At 28.0% G+C, this 23,216-nt stretch overlaps 7 protein-coding genes across 7 annotated transcripts; all 7 read left to right on the top strand.

The window, feature by feature from the left end:
* Positions 1–1,738: 1,738 nt before the first annotated feature.
* On the top strand, positions 1,739–2,689 carry LOC127081710 (uncharacterized). Its single transcript, XM_051021935.1, has one exon. It carries the CDS (start codon positions 1,739–1,741, stop codon positions 2,687–2,689), a length of 951 nt encoding a protein of 316 aa, XP_050877892.1.
* Positions 2,690–5,084: 2,395 nt separating this feature from the next.
* Positions 5,085–6,035, top strand: LOC127081708 (uncharacterized). The gene has a single exon (XM_051021934.1). The coding sequence runs from the start codon at positions 5,085–5,087 to the stop codon at positions 6,033–6,035; it is 951 nt and encodes a 316-aa protein (XP_050877891.1).
* Positions 6,036–8,430: 2,395 nt separating this feature from the next.
* On the top strand, positions 8,431–9,381 carry LOC127081707 (uncharacterized). Its single transcript, XM_051021933.1, has one exon. It carries the CDS (start codon positions 8,431–8,433, stop codon positions 9,379–9,381), a length of 951 nt encoding a protein of 316 aa, XP_050877890.1.
* Positions 9,382–11,776: 2,395 nt separating this feature from the next.
* LOC127081706 (uncharacterized) lies at positions 11,777–12,727 on the top strand. Its single transcript, XM_051021932.1, has one exon. The coding sequence runs from the start codon at positions 11,777–11,779 to the stop codon at positions 12,725–12,727; it is 951 nt and encodes a 316-aa protein (XP_050877889.1).
* Positions 12,728–15,122: 2,395 nt separating this feature from the next.
* Positions 15,123–16,073, top strand: LOC127081705 (uncharacterized). The gene has a single exon (XM_051021931.1). It carries the CDS (start codon positions 15,123–15,125, stop codon positions 16,071–16,073), a length of 951 nt encoding a protein of 316 aa, XP_050877888.1.
* A 2,395-nt stretch (positions 16,074–18,468) lies between these two features.
* LOC127081704 (uncharacterized) lies at positions 18,469–19,419 on the top strand. The gene has a single exon (XM_051021930.1). It carries the CDS (start codon positions 18,469–18,471, stop codon positions 19,417–19,419), a length of 951 nt encoding a protein of 316 aa, XP_050877887.1.
* A 2,391-nt stretch (positions 19,420–21,810) lies between these two features.
* On the top strand, positions 21,811–22,761 carry LOC127081703 (uncharacterized). Its single transcript, XM_051021929.1, has one exon. It carries the CDS (start codon positions 21,811–21,813, stop codon positions 22,759–22,761), a length of 951 nt encoding a protein of 316 aa, XP_050877886.1.
* The last annotated feature ends 455 nt before the right edge of the window (positions 22,762–23,216 follow it).

Here is a 23,216-nt window from a genome sequence, read left to right as displayed (position 1 = left end):
GAAAGCACTGTGAAGAAAGTTTAAATAGGTACGTAAAGTGGTCGCTTAAATAATTAAATATAAATAAGACAAAACAAGCAATATTAATTTCTATCACGATTTGGATCTAGAAAATAAGTATCTTATAGTTTTCATGATTATTACGTATCGAAGAAACATTTTTCTAAGGGACATTATATAACAATGCCACATGATAACTTTTTTCTTCTTCAACTAAAATGTGTACTTATTGTAAAATTATATTTGGAGGGTATTTAAATTTAATACTCATAAAAACAAAATATATGGACTTATCTCTTAAGCTTCAAATAAAATAATATGGTAGATTATAAAGTTAGAGGTCAAAATAGGAAAATAAAGCAGGTAAAAATAACAAATATTTTATATAATAAACTTTCATACATAAATGAAAAGTCCTCTTCTCCCTTTCCCATTAAATGACTTCCTTTCCCCGTGTTCTCTATACTCCCAAACAAATTAATGTTAAAGTAAAATAAAAGAAAAATGTGTTATCTTATGTTTTCCATGCAAGAAATGAAGTCAAAATGAAAACTTATGAGATAGGGAGATATAGGGAGATTGTTGTAATATATTATTATGTACAAACCCACTCATCTCCAAGAGCAAAGTAAAATAAAACATAACCCAAACTATATGTGAATGTGTTTTCGATCTTTGCCTTACTAGAAACTTGCATAATATCATTTTATAAACGAACTAACATGCATATCTTAAATGAAAATGTATTAATACAGTTAATATATAATAATTTTCTATAATAAGTCTTAAAATTTTCTACTACAAAACATAAAATGGTTATTAACTTGCTTGTCAAATTCAGAGATGTTACAACATAAAATATCTACAATTTATTTGAATAATATATAGTCTTTACCTTAACAATTTTTCATATTAACATTTAAATAATTATAAATAAAATAATATGTAATCATCGAAAATAGATCTATCAACATTAAGCAACTAAATAATTTTTTTCATTGCACTCTGAAGGAAAATAAATAGGACCAATATGCATTCTCTATTTAAACTATATCTATATTTATTTGGAAATTTTATAAATAAATAGAGAATATGAAAATGTTTAGAGCACACTTTGTAGCAATACATCCACATGTTTTATCTCCTAAAGAAGAATTAAGTATATATTTCAATTTTATAATGTTTTTTAAATTATATTTTTTTACGTAAGGACAATGTCATGAATTTTAAATATAAAGTGTTTCCATCCAAGTTTAATTTTAATTTTTCAATTTCATTTTATTATTTTTAATTTAGTAACCAACAAGAAAATCATAATCGACAAACAAACTTTATAAGTAGCCACTAACAAGCAAAACTGAAGCGGCTGCACTTACCCATAAGCAGTTTAACACCGCTAACACATGATAACAGAAAAATAATTTTCTAAAAGAGGGGAATCGGTTTTAAATCCAAATATAATTTCCTTAATTGAAAAAAATAAAAAAATAAATTTATTTGGCCTAAAATTGTTTCGAAACAAATATAAGGTATAACTTAAACAAATTAGCAAGTTTTTAATAATCTTCACACCTTCCGCATGTAACTACCTCCTTAAATATCCAAGCTAACCGTGTTCCATTGAACTAACATAATACAATAAAAAATTGGTGTTTATATATAAATATCTCTCATTTAACAATCACTTTCAATAACAAAGTTACTTCACCATATTTCTCAATCTCTCTATTAAAACAAAATGCAGAAAACAAACTCAAATATAGAGACGTTAAGGGTGCAAGCACTATCAATCCTTTGTACACCTCACCCTTTCCTTGATTTTTCTTGCTTATCTCCTATTCAAGATAAAGTTGATCCATGTTGTGGCACAAATGACCAAATAAGTGACGATGCTTCTTTTGATTTTGATAACTTTGCTTTCATCCAAGATAATCTTGATCCATATTGTAGCACAAAAAAACACATAAACAACGACACTGTATTAGATTTTGAAGTCTTTGCTCCCGCTCAAGATAACTCTCAATTGCATTGTAGCACAAATCAACAAATTCAAAAAAGCGACGAAGAAAATAATGAAGAACAAGAATTTAGTTTTGCATGCACCAATGTCAAAGGAATGCATATATTTGCCGATGACATATTTGAAAATGGAAAAATGAGAGCATTACTGCCTACTTTTGACCAATCGCTTCAATTATTCCCCACCATAAATAACAATGCTTCACATATTCGACATCCTCTAAAGAACATCTTTATTAAGAATTATTTAAGTCCACAGTCAATATCGAGTGGTATTTCTAAAGAAACTCAAAATGAGATATTGCAAAATATTACAATGAAGGCTTCAAGTGAGTGTTACGAGAAAAGCAACTCAACAGGATCATCAAATCTCTGGAGATTTAGACAAAATTTGGATCTTCGAAGTAACAGTGACCATAAGGATTCTTTTGTTATATTGAATCCTTCAGAGTCAAAAACGTCAATAAAGCCCAATGTAGAAAACATCATTATTAAAAAGAGGAAAGGTGAAAAACCCAAAAATACATTAACGGCTTATGAGAAGCTTTATGTGACAAATAAAGCAAGAAAAGGGAGCAATAAACGAAGATCACTTTTGCCATACAAACACGGGCTATTCGGATTCTTTACCAACATGCATGAATTGAGTAGAAACCTGCACCCCTTTTGAGATCGAATTACCAACTTTTTTCATTGTTGAGGATTCATCTTATTTTGACAATGTAGATTAATTTATATGTACATAATCATTAGGTAGTTATCATTAGGATTTATTTTTCTCTTGATAAAAATCAAGTGCTTGTACTTCCCCTTATGACAATGAGGAGAGAATGATTAAATCTTTTATGATAGAATCCATATTCGCATATGTGTATTATTAAAGGGTAACACTTGGTACACATATATTTTTCTCATTTCCAGTTATGATGGATCAAATCGTGAAACATGAGCATAAATTTTAATTTTTAATTTCATCTAACTCCCTCTGTACCCCATTAAAATGGAAAAAGTTCATTTTAAGAGTATATTTTGTATTTTCAATTAGAATAATCGTCAACTTCAATTTCCTACATGAAATGATATAATTAAATAGTTTATGTGGTGCCCATAACAAATATTCGACCTTACAACCTTATTATGAATCCCATTAAGTGACTTCCTCAAATGAGATCATTGTTTTAAACGAGTTTTTAATGCTTTTTTCTATTATTATCTTGTTTCTTAACCGGCAAATTGAATAATATAGCCTCCAACAAAATAGATTTAGAACTCCTTATGAATTCTACATGTTCTTTTTACATTAGTTTTTTTTCTTCATGTCAATAGAGAAAGCACTGTGAAGAAAGTTTAAATAGGTACGTAAAGTGGTCGCTTAAATAATTAAATATAAATAAGACAAAACAAGCAATATTAATTTCTATCACGATTTGGATCTAGAAAATAAGTATCTTATAGTTTTCATGATTATTACGTATCGAAGAAACATTTTTCTAAGGGACATTATATAACAATGCCACATGATAACTTTTTTCTTCTTCAACTAAAATGTGTACTTATTGTAAAATTATATTTGGAGGGTATTTAAATTTAATACTCATAAAAACAAAATATATGGACTTATCTCTTAAGCTTCAAATAAAATAATATGGTAGATTATAAAGTTAGAGGTCAAAATAGGAAAATAAAGCAGGTAAAAATAACAAATATTTTATATAATAAACTTTCATACATAAATGAAAAGTCCTCTTCTCCCTTTCCCATTAAATGACTTCCTTTCCCCGTGTTCTCTATACTCCCAAACAAATTAATGTTAAAGTAAAATAAAAGAAAAATGTGTTATCTTATGTTTTCCATGCAAGAAATGAAGTCAAAATGAAAACTTATGAGATAGGGAGATATAGGGAGATTGTTGTAATATATTATTATGTACAAACCCACTCATCTCCAAGAGCAAAGTAAAATAAAACATAACCCAAACTATATGTGAATGTGTTTTCGATCTTTGCCTTACTAGAAACTTGCATAATATCATTTTATAAACGAACTAACATGCATATCTTAAATGAAAATGTATTAATACAGTTAATATATAATAATTTTCTATAATAAGTCTTAAAATTTTCTACTACAAAACATAAAATGGTTATTAACTTGCTTGTCAAATTCAGAGATGTTACAACATAAAATATCTACAATTTATTTGAATAATATATAGTCTTTACCTTAACAATTTTTCATATTAACATTTAAATAATTATAAATAAAATAATATGTAATCATCGAAAATAGATCTATCAACATTAAGCAACTAAATAATTTTTTTCATTGCACTCTGAAGGAAAATAAATAGGACCAATATGCATTCTCTATTTAAACTATATCTATATTTATTTGGAAATTTTATAAATAAATAGAGAATATGAAAATGTTTAGAGCACACTTTGTAGCAATACATCCACATGTTTTATCTCCTAAAGAAGAATTAAGTATATATTTCAATTTTATAATGTTTTTTAAATTATATTTTTTTACGTAAGGACAATGTCATGAATTTTAAATATAAAGTGTTTCCATCCAAGTTTAATTTTAATTTTTCAATTTCATTTTATTATTTTTAATTTAGTAACCAACAAGAAAATCATAATCGACAAACAAACTTTATAAGTAGCCACTAACAAGCAAAACTGAAGCGGCTGCACTTACCCATAAGCAGTTTAACACCGCTAACACATGATAACAGAAAAATAATTTTCTAAAAGAGGGGAATCGGTTTTAAATCCAAATATAATTTCCTTAATTGAAAAAAATAAAAAAATAAATTTATTTGGCCTAAAATTGTTTCGAAACAAATATAAGGTATAACTTAAACAAATTAGCAAGTTTTTAATAATCTTCACACCTTCCGCATGTAACTACCTCCTTAAATATCCAAGCTAACCGTGTTCCATTGAACTAACATAATACAATAAAAAATTGGTGTTTATATATAAATATCTCTCATTTAACAATCACTTTCAATAACAAAGTTACTTCACCATATTTCTCAATCTCTCTATTAAAACAAAATGCAGAAAACAAACTCAAATATAGAGACGTTAAGGGTGCAAGCACTATCAATCCTTTGTACACCTCACCCTTTCCTTGATTTTTCTTGCTTATCTCCTATTCAAGATAAAGTTGATCCATGTTGTGGCACAAATGACCAAATAAGTGACGATGCTTCTTTTGATTTTGATAACTTTGCTTTCATCCAAGATAATCTTGATCCATATTGTAGCACAAAAAAACACATAAACAACGACACTGTATTAGATTTTGAAGTCTTTGCTCCCGCTCAAGATAACTCTCAATTGCATTGTAGCACAAATCAACAAATTCAAAAAAGCGACGAAGAAAATAATGAAGAACAAGAATTTAGTTTTGCATGCACCAATGTCAAAGGAATGCATATATTTGCCGATGACATATTTGAAAATGGAAAAATGAGAGCATTACTGCCTACTTTTGACCAATCGCTTCAATTATTCCCCACCATAAATAACAATGCTTCACATATTCGACATCCTCTAAAGAACATCTTTATTAAGAATTATTTAAGTCCACAGTCAATATCGAGTGGTATTTCTAAAGAAACTCAAAATGAGATATTGCAAAATATTACAATGAAGGCTTCAAGTGAGTGTTACGAGAAAAGCAACTCAACAGGATCATCAAATCTCTGGAGATTTAGACAAAATTTGGATCTTCGAAGTAACAGTGACCATAAGGATTCTTTTGTTATATTGAATCCTTCAGAGTCAAAAACGTCAATAAAGCCCAATGTAGAAAACATCATTATTAAAAAGAGGAAAGGTGAAAAACCCAAAAATACATTAACGGCTTATGAGAAGCTTTATGTGACAAATAAAGCAAGAAAAGGGAGCAATAAACGAAGATCACTTTTGCCATACAAACACGGGCTATTCGGATTCTTTACCAACATGCATGAATTGAGTAGAAACCTGCACCCCTTTTGAGATCGAATTACCAACTTTTTTCATTGTTGAGGATTCATCTTATTTTGACAATGTAGATTAATTTATATGTACATAATCATTAGGTAGTTATCATTAGGATTTATTTTTCTCTTGATAAAAATCAAGTGCTTGTACTTCCCCTTATGACAATGAGGAGAGAATGATTAAATCTTTTATGATAGAATCCATATTCGCATATGTGTATTATTAAAGGGTAACACTTGGTACACATATATTTTTCTCATTTCCAGTTATGATGGATCAAATCGTGAAACATGAGCATAAATTTTAATTTTTAATTTCATCTAACTCCCTCTGTACCCCATTAAAATGGAAAAAGTTCATTTTAAGAGTATATTTTGTATTTTCAATTAGAATAATCGTCAACTTCAATTTCCTACATGAAATGATATAATTAAATAGTTTATGTGGTGCCCATAACAAATATTCGACCTTACAACCTTATTATGAATCCCATTAAGTGACTTCCTCAAATGAGATCATTGTTTTAAACGAGTTTTTAATGCTTTTTTCTATTATTATCTTGTTTCTTAACCGGCAAATTGAATAATATAGCCTCCAACAAAATAGATTTAGAACTCCTTATGAATTCTACATGTTCTTTTTACATTAGTTTTTTTTCTTCATGTCAATAGAGAAAGCACTGTGAAGAAAGTTTAAATAGGTACGTAAAGTGGTCGCTTAAATAATTAAATATAAATAAGACAAAACAAGCAATATTAATTTCTATCACGATTTGGATCTAGAAAATAAGTATCTTATAGTTTTCATGATTATTACGTATCGAAGAAACATTTTTCTAAGGGACATTATATAACAATGCCACATGATAACTTTTTTCTTCTTCAACTAAAATGTGTACTTATTGTAAAATTATATTTGGAGGGTATTTAAATTTAATACTCATAAAAACAAAATATATGGACTTATCTCTTAAGCTTCAAATAAAATAATATGGTAGATTATAAAGTTAGAGGTCAAAATAGGAAAATAAAGCAGGTAAAAATAACAAATATTTTATATAATAAACTTTCATACATAAATGAAAAGTCCTCTTCTCCCTTTCCCATTAAATGACTTCCTTTCCCCGTGTTCTCTATACTCCCAAACAAATTAATGTTAAAGTAAAATAAAAGAAAAATGTGTTATCTTATGTTTTCCATGCAAGAAATGAAGTCAAAATGAAAACTTATGAGATAGGGAGATATAGGGAGATTGTTGTAATATATTATTATGTACAAACCCACTCATCTCCAAGAGCAAAGTAAAATAAAACATAACCCAAACTATATGTGAATGTGTTTTCGATCTTTGCCTTACTAGAAACTTGCATAATATCATTTTATAAACGAACTAACATGCATATCTTAAATGAAAATGTATTAATACAGTTAATATATAATAATTTTCTATAATAAGTCTTAAAATTTTCTACTACAAAACATAAAATGGTTATTAACTTGCTTGTCAAATTCAGAGATGTTACAACATAAAATATCTACAATTTATTTGAATAATATATAGTCTTTACCTTAACAATTTTTCATATTAACATTTAAATAATTATAAATAAAATAATATGTAATCATCGAAAATAGATCTATCAACATTAAGCAACTAAATAATTTTTTTCATTGCACTCTGAAGGAAAATAAATAGGACCAATATGCATTCTCTATTTAAACTATATCTATATTTATTTGGAAATTTTATAAATAAATAGAGAATATGAAAATGTTTAGAGCACACTTTGTAGCAATACATCCACATGTTTTATCTCCTAAAGAAGAATTAAGTATATATTTCAATTTTATAATGTTTTTTAAATTATATTTTTTTACGTAAGGACAATGTCATGAATTTTAAATATAAAGTGTTTCCATCCAAGTTTAATTTTAATTTTTCAATTTCATTTTATTATTTTTAATTTAGTAACCAACAAGAAAATCATAATCGACAAACAAACTTTATAAGTAGCCACTAACAAGCAAAACTGAAGCGGCTGCACTTACCCATAAGCAGTTTAACACCGCTAACACATGATAACAGAAAAATAATTTTCTAAAAGAGGGGAATCGGTTTTAAATCCAAATATAATTTCCTTAATTGAAAAAAATAAAAAAATAAATTTATTTGGCCTAAAATTGTTTCGAAACAAATATAAGGTATAACTTAAACAAATTAGCAAGTTTTTAATAATCTTCACACCTTCCGCATGTAACTACCTCCTTAAATATCCAAGCTAACCGTGTTCCATTGAACTAACATAATACAATAAAAAATTGGTGTTTATATATAAATATCTCTCATTTAACAATCACTTTCAATAACAAAGTTACTTCACCATATTTCTCAATCTCTCTATTAAAACAAAATGCAGAAAACAAACTCAAATATAGAGACGTTAAGGGTGCAAGCACTATCAATCCTTTGTACACCTCACCCTTTCCTTGATTTTTCTTGCTTATCTCCTATTCAAGATAAAGTTGATCCATGTTGTGGCACAAATGACCAAATAAGTGACGATGCTTCTTTTGATTTTGATAACTTTGCTTTCATCCAAGATAATCTTGATCCATATTGTAGCACAAAAAAACACATAAACAACGACACTGTATTAGATTTTGAAGTCTTTGCTCCCGCTCAAGATAACTCTCAATTGCATTGTAGCACAAATCAACAAATTCAAAAAAGCGACGAAGAAAATAATGAAGAACAAGAATTTAGTTTTGCATGCACCAATGTCAAAGGAATGCATATATTTGCCGATGACATATTTGAAAATGGAAAAATGAGAGCATTACTGCCTACTTTTGACCAATCGCTTCAATTATTCCCCACCATAAATAACAATGCTTCACATATTCGACATCCTCTAAAGAACATCTTTATTAAGAATTATTTAAGTCCACAGTCAATATCGAGTGGTATTTCTAAAGAAACTCAAAATGAGATATTGCAAAATATTACAATGAAGGCTTCAAGTGAGTGTTACGAGAAAAGCAACTCAACAGGATCATCAAATCTCTGGAGATTTAGACAAAATTTGGATCTTCGAAGTAACAGTGACCATAAGGATTCTTTTGTTATATTGAATCCTTCAGAGTCAAAAACGTCAATAAAGCCCAATGTAGAAAACATCATTATTAAAAAGAGGAAAGGTGAAAAACCCAAAAATACATTAACGGCTTATGAGAAGCTTTATGTGACAAATAAAGCAAGAAAAGGGAGCAATAAACGAAGATCACTTTTGCCATACAAACACGGGCTATTCGGATTCTTTACCAACATGCATGAATTGAGTAGAAACCTGCACCCCTTTTGAGATCGAATTACCAACTTTTTTCATTGTTGAGGATTCATCTTATTTTGACAATGTAGATTAATTTATATGTACATAATCATTAGGTAGTTATCATTAGGATTTATTTTTCTCTTGATAAAAATCAAGTGCTTGTACTTCCCCTTATGACAATGAGGAGAGAATGATTAAATCTTTTATGATAGAATCCATATTCGCATATGTGTATTATTAAAGGGTAACACTTGGTACACATATATTTTTCTCATTTCCAGTTATGATGGATCAAATCGTGAAACATGAGCATAAATTTTAATTTTTAATTTCATCTAACTCCCTCTGTACCCCATTAAAATGGAAAAAGTTCATTTTAAGAGTATATTTTGTATTTTCAATTAGAATAATCGTCAACTTCAATTTCCTACATGAAATGATATAATTAAATAGTTTATGTGGTGCCCATAACAAATATTCGACCTTACAACCTTATTATGAATCCCATTAAGTGACTTCCTCAAATGAGATCATTGTTTTAAACGAGTTTTTAATGCTTTTTTCTATTATTATCTTGTTTCTTAACCGGCAAATTGAATAATATAGCCTCCAACAAAATAGATTTAGAACTCCTTATGAATTCTACATGTTCTTTTTACATTAGTTTTTTTTCTTCATGTCAATAGAGAAAGCACTGTGAAGAAAGTTTAAATAGGTACGTAAAGTGGTCGCTTAAATAATTAAATATAAATAAGACAAAACAAGCAATATTAATTTCTATCACGATTTGGATCTAGAAAATAAGTATCTTATAGTTTTCATGATTATTACGTATCGAAGAAACATTTTTCTAAGGGACATTATATAACAATGCCACATGATAACTTTTTTCTTCTTCAACTAAAATGTGTACTTATTGTAAAATTATATTTGGAGGGTATTTAAATTTAATACTCATAAAAACAAAATATATGGACTTATCTCTTAAGCTTCAAATAAAATAATATGGTAGATTATAAAGTTAGAGGTCAAAATAGGAAAATAAAGCAGGTAAAAATAACAAATATTTTATATAATAAACTTTCATACATAAATGAAAAGTCCTCTTCTCCCTTTCCCATTAAATGACTTCCTTTCCCCGTGTTCTCTATACTCCCAAACAAATTAATGTTAAAGTAAAATAAAAGAAAAATGTGTTATCTTATGTTTTCCATGCAAGAAATGAAGTCAAAATGAAAACTTATGAGATAGGGAGATATAGGGAGATTGTTGTAATATATTATTATGTACAAACCCACTCATCTCCAAGAGCAAAGTAAAATAAAACATAACCCAAACTATATGTGAATGTGTTTTCGATCTTTGCCTTACTAGAAACTTGCATAATATCATTTTATAAACGAACTAACATGCATATCTTAAATGAAAATGTATTAATACAGTTAATATATAATAATTTTCTATAATAAGTCTTAAAATTTTCTACTACAAAACATAAAATGGTTATTAACTTGCTTGTCAAATTCAGAGATGTTACAACATAAAATATCTACAATTTATTTGAATAATATATAGTCTTTACCTTAACAATTTTTCATATTAACATTTAAATAATTATAAATAAAATAATATGTAATCATCGAAAATAGATCTATCAACATTAAGCAACTAAATAATTTTTTTCATTGCACTCTGAAGGAAAATAAATAGGACCAATATGCATTCTCTATTTAAACTATATCTATATTTATTTGGAAATTTTATAAATAAATAGAGAATATGAAAATGTTTAGAGCACACTTTGTAGCAATACATCCACATGTTTTATCTCCTAAAGAAGAATTAAGTATATATTTCAATTTTATAATGTTTTTTAAATTATATTTTTTTACGTAAGGACAATGTCATGAATTTTAAATATAAAGTGTTTCCATCCAAGTTTAATTTTAATTTTTCAATTTCATTTTATTATTTTTAATTTAGTAACCAACAAGAAAATCATAATCGACAAACAAACTTTATAAGTAGCCACTAACAAGCAAAACTGAAGCGGCTGCACTTACCCATAAGCAGTTTAACACCGCTAACACATGATAACAGAAAAATAATTTTCTAAAAGAGGGGAATCGGTTTTAAATCCAAATATAATTTCCTTAATTGAAAAAAATAAAAAAATAAATTTATTTGGCCTAAAATTGTTTCGAAACAAATATAAGGTATAACTTAAACAAATTAGCAAGTTTTTAATAATCTTCACACCTTCCGCATGTAACTACCTCCTTAAATATCCAAGCTAACCGTGTTCCATTGAACTAACATAATACAATAAAAAATTGGTGTTTATATATAAATATCTCTCATTTAACAATCACTTTCAATAACAAAGTTACTTCACCATATTTCTCAATCTCTCTATTAAAACAAAATGCAGAAAACAAACTCAAATATAGAGACGTTAAGGGTGCAAGCACTATCAATCCTTTGTACACCTCACCCTTTCCTTGATTTTTCTTGCTTATCTCCTATTCAAGATAAAGTTGATCCATGTTGTGGCACAAATGACCAAATAAGTGACGATGCTTCTTTTGATTTTGATAACTTTGCTTTCATCCAAGATAATCTTGATCCATATTGTAGCACAAAAAAACACATAAACAACGACACTGTATTAGATTTTGAAGTCTTTGCTCCCGCTCAAGATAACTCTCAATTGCATTGTAGCACAAATCAACAAATTCAAAAAAGCGACGAAGAAAATAATGAAGAACAAGAATTTAGTTTTGCATGCACCAATGTCAAAGGAATGCATATATTTGCCGATGACATATTTGAAAATGGAAAAATGAGAGCATTACTGCCTACTTTTGACCAATCGCTTCAATTATTCCCCACCATAAATAACAATGCTTCACATATTCGACATCCTCTAAAGAACATCTTTATTAAGAATTATTTAAGTCCACAGTCAATATCGAGTGGTATTTCTAAAGAAACTCAAAATGAGATATTGCAAAATATTACAATGAAGGCTTCAAGTGAGTGTTACGAGAAAAGCAACTCAACAGGATCATCAAATCTCTGGAGATTTAGACAAAATTTGGATCTTCGAAGTAACAGTGACCATAAGGATTCTTTTGTTATATTGAATCCTTCAGAGTCAAAAACGTCAATAAAGCCCAATGTAGAAAACATCATTATTAAAAAGAGGAAAGGTGAAAAACCCAAAAATACATTAACGGCTTATGAGAAGCTTTATGTGACAAATAAAGCAAGAAAAGGGAGCAATAAACGAAGATCACTTTTGCCATACAAACACGGGCTATTCGGATTCTTTACCAACATGCATGAATTGAGTAGAAACCTGCACCCCTTTTGAGATCGAATTACCAACTTTTTTCATTGTTGAGGATTCATCTTATTTTGACAATGTAGATTAATTTATATGTACATAATCATTAGGTAGTTATCATTAGGATTTATTTTTCTCTTGATAAAAATCAAGTGCTTGTACTTCCCCTTATGACAATGAGGAGAGAATGATTAAATCTTTTATGATAGAATCCATATTCGCATATGTGTATTATTAAAGGGTAACACTTGGTACACATATATTTTTCTCATTTCCAGTTATGATGGATCAAATCGTGAAACATGAGCATAAATTTTAATTTTTAATTTCATCTAACTCCCTCTGTACCCCATTAAAATGGAAAAAGTTCATTTTAAGAGTATATTTTGTATTTTCAATTAGAATAATCGTCAACTTCAATTTCCTACATGAAATGATATAATTAAATAGTTTATGTGGTGCCCATAACAAATATTCGACCTTACAACCTTATTACGAATCCCATTAAGTGACTTCCTCAAATGAGATCATTGTTTTAAACGAGTTTTTAATGCTTTTTTCTATTATTATCTTGTTTCTTAACCGGCAAATTGAATAATATAGCCTCCAACAAAATAGATTTAGAACTCCTTATGAATTCTACATGTTCTTTTTACATTAGTTTTTTTTCTTCATGTCAATAGAGAAAGCACTGTGAAGAAAGTTTAAATAGGTACGTAAAGTGGTCGCTTAAATAATTAAATATAAATAAGACAAAACAAGCAATATTAATTTCTATCACGATTTGGATCTAGAAAATAAGTATCTTATAGTTTTCATGATTATTACGTATCGAAGAAACATTTTTCTAAGGGACATTATATAACAATGCCACATGATAACTTTTTTCTTCTTCAACTAAAATGTGTACTTATTGTAAAATTATATTTGGAGGGTATTTAAATTTAATACTCATAAAAACAAAATATATGGACTTATCTCTTAAGCTTCAAATAAAATAATATGGTAGATTATAAAGTTAGAGGTCAAAATAGGAAAATAAAGCAGGTAAAAATAACAAATATTTTATATAATAAACTTTCATACATAAATGAAAAGTCCTCTTCTCCCTTTCCCATTAAATGACTTCCTTTCCCCGTGTTCTCTATACTCCCAAACAAATTAATGTTAAAGTAAAATAAAAGAAAAATGTGTTATCTTATGTTTTCCATGCAAGAAATGAAGTCAAAATGAAAACTTATGAGATAGGGAGATATAGGGAGATTGTTGTAATATATTATTATGTACAAACCCACTCATCTCCAAGAGCAAAGTAAAATAAAACATAACCCAAACTATATGTGAATGTGTTTTCGATCTTTGCCTTACTAGAAACTTGCATAATATCATTTTATAAACGAACTAACATGCATATCTTAAATGAAAATGTATTAATACAGTTAATATATAATAATTTTCTATAATAAGTCTTAAAATTTTCTACTACAAAACATAAAATGGTTATTAACTTGCTTGTCAAATTCAGAGATGTTACAACATAAAATATCTACAATTTATTTGAATAATATATAGTCTTTACCTTAACAATTTTTCATATTAACATTTAAATAATTATAAATAAAATAATATGTAATCATCGAAAATAGATCTATCAACATTAAGCAACTAAATAATTTTTTTCATTGCACTCTGAAGGAAAATAAATAGGACCAATATGCATTCTCTATTTAAACTATATCTATATTTATTTGGAAATTTTATAAATAAATAGAGAATATGAAAATGTTTAGAGCACACTTTGTAGCAATACATCCACATGTTTTATCTCCTAAAGAAGAATTAAGTATATATTTCAATTTTATAATGTTTTTTAAATTATATTTTTTTACGTAAGGACAATGTCATGAATTTTAAATATAAAGTGTTTCCATCCAAGTTTAATTTTAATTTTTCAATTTCATTTTATTATTTTTAATTTAGTAACCAACAAGAAAATCATAATCGACAAACAAACTTTATAAGTAGCCACTAACAAGCAAAACTGAAGCGGCTGCACTTACCCATAAGCAGTTTAACACCGCTAACACATGATAACAGAAAAATAATTTTCTAAAAGAGGGGAATCGGTTTTAAATCCAAATATAATTTCCTTAATTGAAAAAAATAAAAAAATAAATTTATTTGGCCTAAAATTGTTTCGAAACAAATATAAGGTATAACTTAAACAAATTAGCAAGTTTTTAATAATCTTCACACCTTCCGCATGTAACTACCTCCTTAAATATCCAAGCTAACCGTGTTCCATTGAACTAACATAATACAATAAAAAATTGGTGTTTATATATAAATATCTCTCATTTAACAATCACTTTCAATAACAAAGTTACTTCACCATATTTCTCAATCTCTCTATTAAAACAAAATGCAGAAAACAAACTCAAATATAGAGACGTTAAGGGTGCAAGCACTATCAATCCTTTGTACACCTCACCCTTTCCTTGATTTTTCTTGCTTATCTCCTATTCAAGATAAAGTTGATCCATGTTGTGGCACAAATGACCAAATAAGTGACGATGCTTCTTTTGATTTTGATAACTTTGCTTTCATCCAAGATAATCTTGATCCATATTGTAGCACAAAAAAACACATAAACAACGACACTGTATTAGATTTTGAAGTCTTTGCTCCCGCTCAAGATAACTCTCAATTGCATTGTAGCACAAATCAACAAATTCAAAAAAGCGACGAAGAAAATAATGAAGAACAAGAATTTAGTTTTGCATGCACCAATGTCAAAGGAATGCATATATTTGCCGATGACATATTTGAAAATGGAAAAATGAGAGCATTACTGCCTACTTTTGACCAATCGCTTCAATTATTCCCCACCATAAATAACAATGCTTCACATATTCGACATCCTCTAAAGAACATCTTTATTAAGAATTATTTAAGTCCACAGTCAATATCGAGTGGTATTTCTAAAGAAACTCAAAATGAGATATTGCAAAATATTACAATGAAGGCTTCAAGTGAGTGTTACGAGAAAAGCAACTCAACAGGATCATCAAATCTCTGGAGATTTAGACAAAATTTGGATCTTCGAAGTAACAGTGACCATAAGGATTCTTTTGTTATATTGAATCCTTCAGAGTCAAAAACGTCAATAAAGCCCAATGTAGAAAACATCATTATTAAAAAGAGGAAAGGTGAAAAACCCAAAAATACATTAACGGCTTATGAGAAGCTTTATGTGACAAATAAAGCAAGAAAAGGGAGCAATAAACGAAGATCACTTTTGCCATACAAACACGGGCTATTCGGATTCTTTACCAACATGCATGAATTGAGTAGAAACCTGCACCCCTTTTGAGATCGAATTACCAACTTTTTTCATTGTTGAGGATTCATCTTATTTTGACAATGTAGATTAATTTATATGTACATAATCATTAGGTAGTTATCATTAGGATTTATTTTTCTCTTGATAAAAATCAAGTGCTTGTACTTCCCCTTATGACAATGAGGAGAGAATGATTAAATCTTTTATGATAGAATCCATATTCGCATATGTGTATTATTAAAGGGTAACACTTGGTACACATATATTTTTCTCATTTCCAGTTATGATGGATCAAATCGTGAAACATGAGCATAAATTTTAATTTTTAATTTCATCTAACTCCCTCTGTACCCCATTAAAATGGAAAAAGTTCATTTTAAGAGTATATTTTGTATTTTCAATTAGAATAATCGTCAACTTCAATTTCCTACATGAAATGATATAATTAAATAGTTTATGTGGTGCCCATAACAAATATTCGACCTTACAACCTTATTACGAATCCCATTAAGTGACTTCCTCAAATGAGATCATTGTTTTAAACGAGTTTTTAATGCTTTTTTTCTATTATTATCTTGTTTCTTAACCGGCAAATTGAATAATATAGCCTCCAACAAAATAGATTTAGAACTCCTTATGAATTCTACATGTTCTTTTTACATTAGTTTTTTTTCTTCATGTCAATAGAGAAAGCACTGTGAAGAAAGTTTAAATAGGTACGTAAAGTGGTCGCTTAAATAATTAAATATAAATAAGACAAAACAAGCAATATTAATTTCTATCACGATTTGGATCTAGAAAATAAGTATCTTATAGTTTTCATGATTATTACGTATCGAAGAAACATTTTTCTAAGGGACATTATATAACAATGCCACATGATAACTTTTTTCTTCTTCAACTAAAATGTGTACTTATTGTAAAATTATATTTGGAGGGTATTTAAATTTAATACTCATAAAAACAAAATATATGGACTTATCTCTTAAGCTTCAAATAAAATAATATGGTAGATTATAAAGTTAGAGGTCAAAATAGGAAAATAAAGCAGGTAAAAATAACAAATATTTTATATAATAAACTTTCATACATAAATGAAAAGTCCTCTTCTCCCTTTCCCATTAAATGACTTCCTTTCCCCGTGTTCTCTATACTCCCAAACAAATTAATGTTAAAGTAAAATAAAAGAAAAATGTGTTATCTTATGTTTTCCATGCAAGAAATGAAGTCAAAATGAAAACTTATGAGATAGGGAGATATAGGGAGATTGTTGTAATATATTATTATGTACAAACCCACTCATCTCCAAGAGCAAAGTAAAATAAAACATAACCCAAACTATATGTGAATGTGTTTTCGATCTTTGCCTTACTAGAAACTTGCATAATATCATTTTATAAACGAACTAACATGCATATCTTAAATGAAAATGTATTAATACAGTTAATATATAATAATTTTCTATAATAAGTCTTAAAATTTTCTACTACAAAACATAAAATGGTTATTAACTTGCTTGTCAAATTCATAGATGTTAAAACATAAAAGATCTAAAATTTATTTGAATAATATATAGTCTTTACCTTAACAATTTTTCATATTAACATTTAAATAATTATAAATAAAATAATATGTAATCATCGAAAATAGATCTATCAACATTAAGCAACTAAATAATTTTTTTCATTGCACTCTGAAGGAAAATAAATAGGACCAATATGCATTCTCTATTTAAACTATATCTATATTTATTTGGAAATTTTATAAATAAATAGAGAATATGAAAATGTTTAGAGCACACTTTGTAGCAATACATCCACATGTTTTATCTCCTAAAGAAGAATTAAGTATATATTTCAATTTTATAATGTTTTTTAAATTATATTTTTTTACGTAAGGACAATGTCATGAATTTTAAATATAAAGTGTTTCCATCCAAGTTTAATTTTAATTTTTCAATTTCATTTTATTATTTTTAATTTAGTAACCAACAAGAAAATCATAATCGACAAACAAACTTTATAAGTAGCCACTAACAAGCAAAACTGAAGCGGCTGCACTTACCCATAAGCAGTTTAACACCGCTAACACATGATAACAGAAAAATAATTTTCTAAAAGAGGGGAATCGGTTTTAAATCCAAATATAATTTCCTTAATTGAAAAAAATAAAAAATAAATTTATTTGGCCTAAAATTGTTTCGAAACAAATATAAGGTATAACTTAAACAAATTAGCAAGTTTTTAATAATCTTCACACCTTCCGCATGTAACTACCTCCTTAAATATCCAAGCTAACCGTGTTCCATTGAACTAACATAATACAATAAAAAATTGGTGTTTATATATAAATATCTCTCATTTAACAATCACTTTCAATAACAAAGTTACTTCACCATATTTCTCAATCTCTCTATTAAAACAAAATGCAGAAAACAAACTCAAATATAGAGACGTTAAGGGTGCAAGCACTATCAATCCTTTGTACACCTCACCCTTTCCTTGATTTTTCTTGCTTATCTCCTATTCAAGATAAAGTTGATCCATGTTGTGGCACAAATGACCAAATAAGTGACGATGCTTCTTTTGATTTTGATAACTTTGCTTTCATCCAAGATAATCTTGATCCATATTGTAGCACAAAAAAACACATAAACAACGACACTGTATTAGATTTTGAAGTCTTTGCTCCCGCTCAAGATAACTCTCAATTGCATTGTAGCACAAATCAACAAATTCAAAAAAGCGACGAAGAAAATAATGAAGAACAAGAATTTAGTTTTGCATGCACCAATGTCAAAGGAATGCATATATTTGCCGATGACATATTTGAAAATGGAAAAATGAGAGCATTACTGCCTACTTTTGACCAATCGCTTCAATTATTCCCCACCATAAATAACAATGCTTCACATATTCGACATCCTCTAAAGAACATCTTTATTAAGAATTATTTAAGTCCACGGTCAATATCGAGTGGTATTTCTAAAGAAACTCAAAATGAGATATTGCAAAATATTACAATGAAGGCTTCAAGTGAGTGTTACGAGAAAAGCAACTCAACAGGATCATCAAATCTCTGGAGATTTAGACAAAATTTGGATCTTCGAAGTAACAGTGACCATAAGGATTCTTTTGTTATATTGAATCCTTCAGAGTCAAAAACGTCAATAAAGCCCAATGTAGAAAACATCATTATTAAAAAGAGGAAAGGTGAAAAACCCAAAAATACATTAACGGCTTATGAGAAGCTTTATGTGACAAATAAAGCAAGAAAAGGGAGCAATAAACGAAGATCACTTTTGCCATACAAACACGGGCTATTCGGATTCTTTACCAACATGCATGAATTGAGTAGAAACCTGCACCCCTTTTGAGATCGAATTACCAACTTTTTTCATTGTTGAGGATTCATATTATTTTGACAACGTAGATTAATTTATATGTACATAATCATTAGGTAGTTATCATTAGGATTTATTTTTCTCTTGATAAAAATCAAGTGCTTGTACTTCCCCTTATGACAATGAGGAGAGAATGATTAAATCTTTTATGATAGAATCCATATTCGCATATGTGTATTATTAAAGGGTAACACTTGGTACACATATATTTTTCTCATTTCCAGTTATGATGGATCAAATCGTGAAACATGAGCATAAATTTTAATTTTTAATTTCATCTAACTCCCTCTGTACCCCATTAAAATGGAAAAAGTTCATTTTAAGAGTATATTTTGTATTTTCAATTAGAATAATCGTCAACTTCAATTTCCTACATGAAATGATATAATTAAATAGTTTATGTGGTGCCCATAACAAATATTCGACCTTACAACCTTATTACGAATCCCATTAAGTGACTTCCTCAAATGAGATCATTGTTTTAAACGAGTTTTTAACGCCTTTTTTCTATTATTATCTTGTTTCTTAACCGGCAAATTGAATAATATAGCCTCCAACAAAATAGATTTAGAACTCCTTATGAATTCTACATGTTCTTTTTACATTAGTTTTTTTCTTCATGTCAATAGAGAAAGCACTGTGAAGAAAGTTTAAATAGGTACGTAAAGTGGTCGCTTAAATAATTAAATATAAATAAGACAAAACAAGCAATATTAATTTCTATCACGATTTGGATCTAGAAAATAAGTATCTTATAGTTTTCATGATTATTACGTATCGAAGAAACATTTTTCTAAGGGACATTATATAACAATGCCACATGATAACTTTTTTCTTCTTCAACTAAAATGTGTACTTATTGTAAAATTATATTTGGAGGGTATTTAAATTTAATACTCATAAAAACAAAATATATGGACTTATCTCTTAAGCTTCAAATAAAATAATATGGTAGATTATAAAGTTAGAGGTCAAAATAGGAAAATAAAGCAGGTAAAAATAACAAATATTTTATATAATAAACTTTCATACATAAATGAAAAGTCCTCTTCTCCCTTTCCCATTAAATGACTTCCTTTCCCCGTGTTCTCTATACTCCCAAACAAATTAATGTTAAAGTAAAATAAAAGAAAAATGTGTTATCTTATGTTTTCCATGCAAGAAATGAAGTCAAAATGAAAACTTATGAGATAGGGAGATATAGGGAGATTGTTGTAATATATTATTATGTACAAACCCACTCATCTCCAAGAGCAAAGTAAAATAAAACATAACCCAAACTATATGTGAATGTGTTTTCGATCTTTGCCTTACTAGAAACTTGCATAATATCATTTTATAAACGAACTAACATGCATATCTTAAATGAAAATGTATTAATACAGTTAATATATAATAATTTTCTATAATAAGTCTTAAAATTTTCTACTACAAAACATAAAATGGTTATTAACTTGCTTGTCAAATTCAGAGATGTTACAACATAAAATATCTACAATTTATTTGAATAATATATAGTCTTTACCTTAACAATTTTCATATTAACATTTAAATAATTATAAATAAAATAATATGTAATCATCGAAAATAGATCTATCAACATTAAGCAACTAAATAATTTTTTCATTGCACTCTGAAGGAAAATAAATAGGACCAATATGCATTCTCTATTTAAACTATATCTATATTTATTTGGAAATTTTATAAATAAATAGAGAATATGAAAATGTTTAGAGCACACTTTGTAGCAATACATCCACATGTTTTATCTCCTAAAGAAGAATTAAGTATATATTTCAATTTTATAATGTTTTTTAAATTATATTTTTTTACGTAAGGACAATGTCATGAATTTTAAATATAAAGTGTTTCCATCCAAGTTTAATTTTAATTTTTCAATTTCATTTTATTATTTTAATTTAGTAACCAACAAGAAAATCATAATCGACAAACAAACTTTATAAGTAGCCACTAACAAGCAAAACTGAAGCGGCTGCACTTACCCATAAGCAGTTTAACACCGCTAACACATGATAACAGAAAAATAATTTTCTAAAAGAGGGGAATCGGTTTTAAATCCAAATATAATTTCCTTAATTGAAAAAAATAAAAAATAAATTTATTTGGCCTAAAATTGTTTCGAAACAAATATAAGGTATAACTTAAACAAATTAGCAAGTTTTTAATAATCTTCACACCTTCCGCATGTAACTACCTCCTTAAATATCCAAGCTAACCGTGTTCCATTGAACTAACATAATACAATAAAAAATTGGTGTTTATATATAAATATCTCTCATTTAACAATCACTTTCAATAACAAAGTTACTTCACCATATTTCTCAATCTCTCTATTAAAACAAAATGCAGAAAACAAACTCAAATATAGAGACGTTAAGGGTGCAAGCACTATCAATCCTTTGTACACCTCACCCTTTCCTTGATTTTTCTTGCTTATCTCCTATTCAAGATAAAGTTGATCCATGTTGTGGCACAAATGACCAAATAAGTGACGATGCTTCTTTTGATTTTGATAACTTTGCTTTCATCCAAGATAATCTTGATCCATATTGTAGCACAAAAAAACACATAAACAACGACACTGTATTAGATTTTGAAGTCTTTGCTCCCGCTCAAGATAACTCTCAATTGCATTGTAGCACAAATCAACAAATTCAAAAAAGCGACGAAGAAAATAATGAAGAACAAGAATTTAGTTTTGCATGCACCAATGTCAAAGGAATGCATATATTTGCCGATGACATATTTGAAAATGGAAAAATGAGAGCATTACTGCCTACTTTTGACCAATCGCTTCAATTATTCCCCACCATAAATAACAATGCTTCACATATTCGACATCCTCTAAAGAACATCTTTATTAAGAATTATTTAAGTCCACGGTCAATATCGAGTGGTATTTCTAAAGAAACTCAAAATGAGATATTGCAAAATATTACAATGAAGGCTTCAAGTGAGTGTTACGAGAAAAGCAACTCAACAGGATCATCAAATCTCTGGAGATTTAGACAAAATTTGGATCTTCGAAGTAACAGTGACCATAAGGATTCTTTTGTTATATTGAATCCTTCAGAGTCAAAAACGTCAATAAAGCCCAATGTAGAAAACATCATTATTAAAAAGAGGAAAGGTGAAAAACCCAAAAATACATTAACGGCTTATGAGAAGCTTTATGTGACAAATAAAGCAAGAAAAGGGAGCAATAAACAAAGATCACTTTTGCCATACAAACACGGGCTATTCGGATTCTTTACCAACATGCATGAATTGAGTAGAAACCTGCACCCCTTTTGAGATCGAATTACCAACTTTTTTCATTGTTGAGGATTCATATTATTTTGACAACGTAGATTAATTTATATGTACATAATCATTAGGTAGTTATCATTAGGATTTATTTTTCTCTTGATAAAAATCAAGTGCTTGTACTTCCCCTTATGACAATGAGGAGAGAATGATTAAATCTTTTATGATAGAATCCATATTCGCATATGTGTATTATTAAAGGGTAACACTTGGTACACATATTTTTCTCATTTCCAGTTATGATGGATCAAATCGTGAAACATGAGCATAAATTTTAATTTTTAATTTCATCTAACTCCCTCTGTACCCCATTAAAATGGAAAAAGTTCATTTTAAGAGTATATTTTGTATTTTCAATTAGAATAATCGTCAACTTCAATTTCCTACATGAAATGATATAATTAAATAGTTTATGTGGTGCCCATAACAAATATTCGACCTTA

Source organism: Lathyrus oleraceus, chromosome 5 (genome assembly GCF_024323335.1).
Source record: "Lathyrus oleraceus cultivar Zhongwan6 chromosome 5, CAAS_Psat_ZW6_1.0, whole genome shotgun sequence".
In the NCBI taxonomy this organism is placed as follows: domain Eukaryota; kingdom Viridiplantae; phylum Streptophyta; class Magnoliopsida; order Fabales; family Fabaceae; genus Lathyrus; species Lathyrus oleraceus.
The sequence above is the reverse complement of the archived record's forward strand: the minus strand, read 5'-3'. Positions and strand labels throughout refer to the sequence as shown.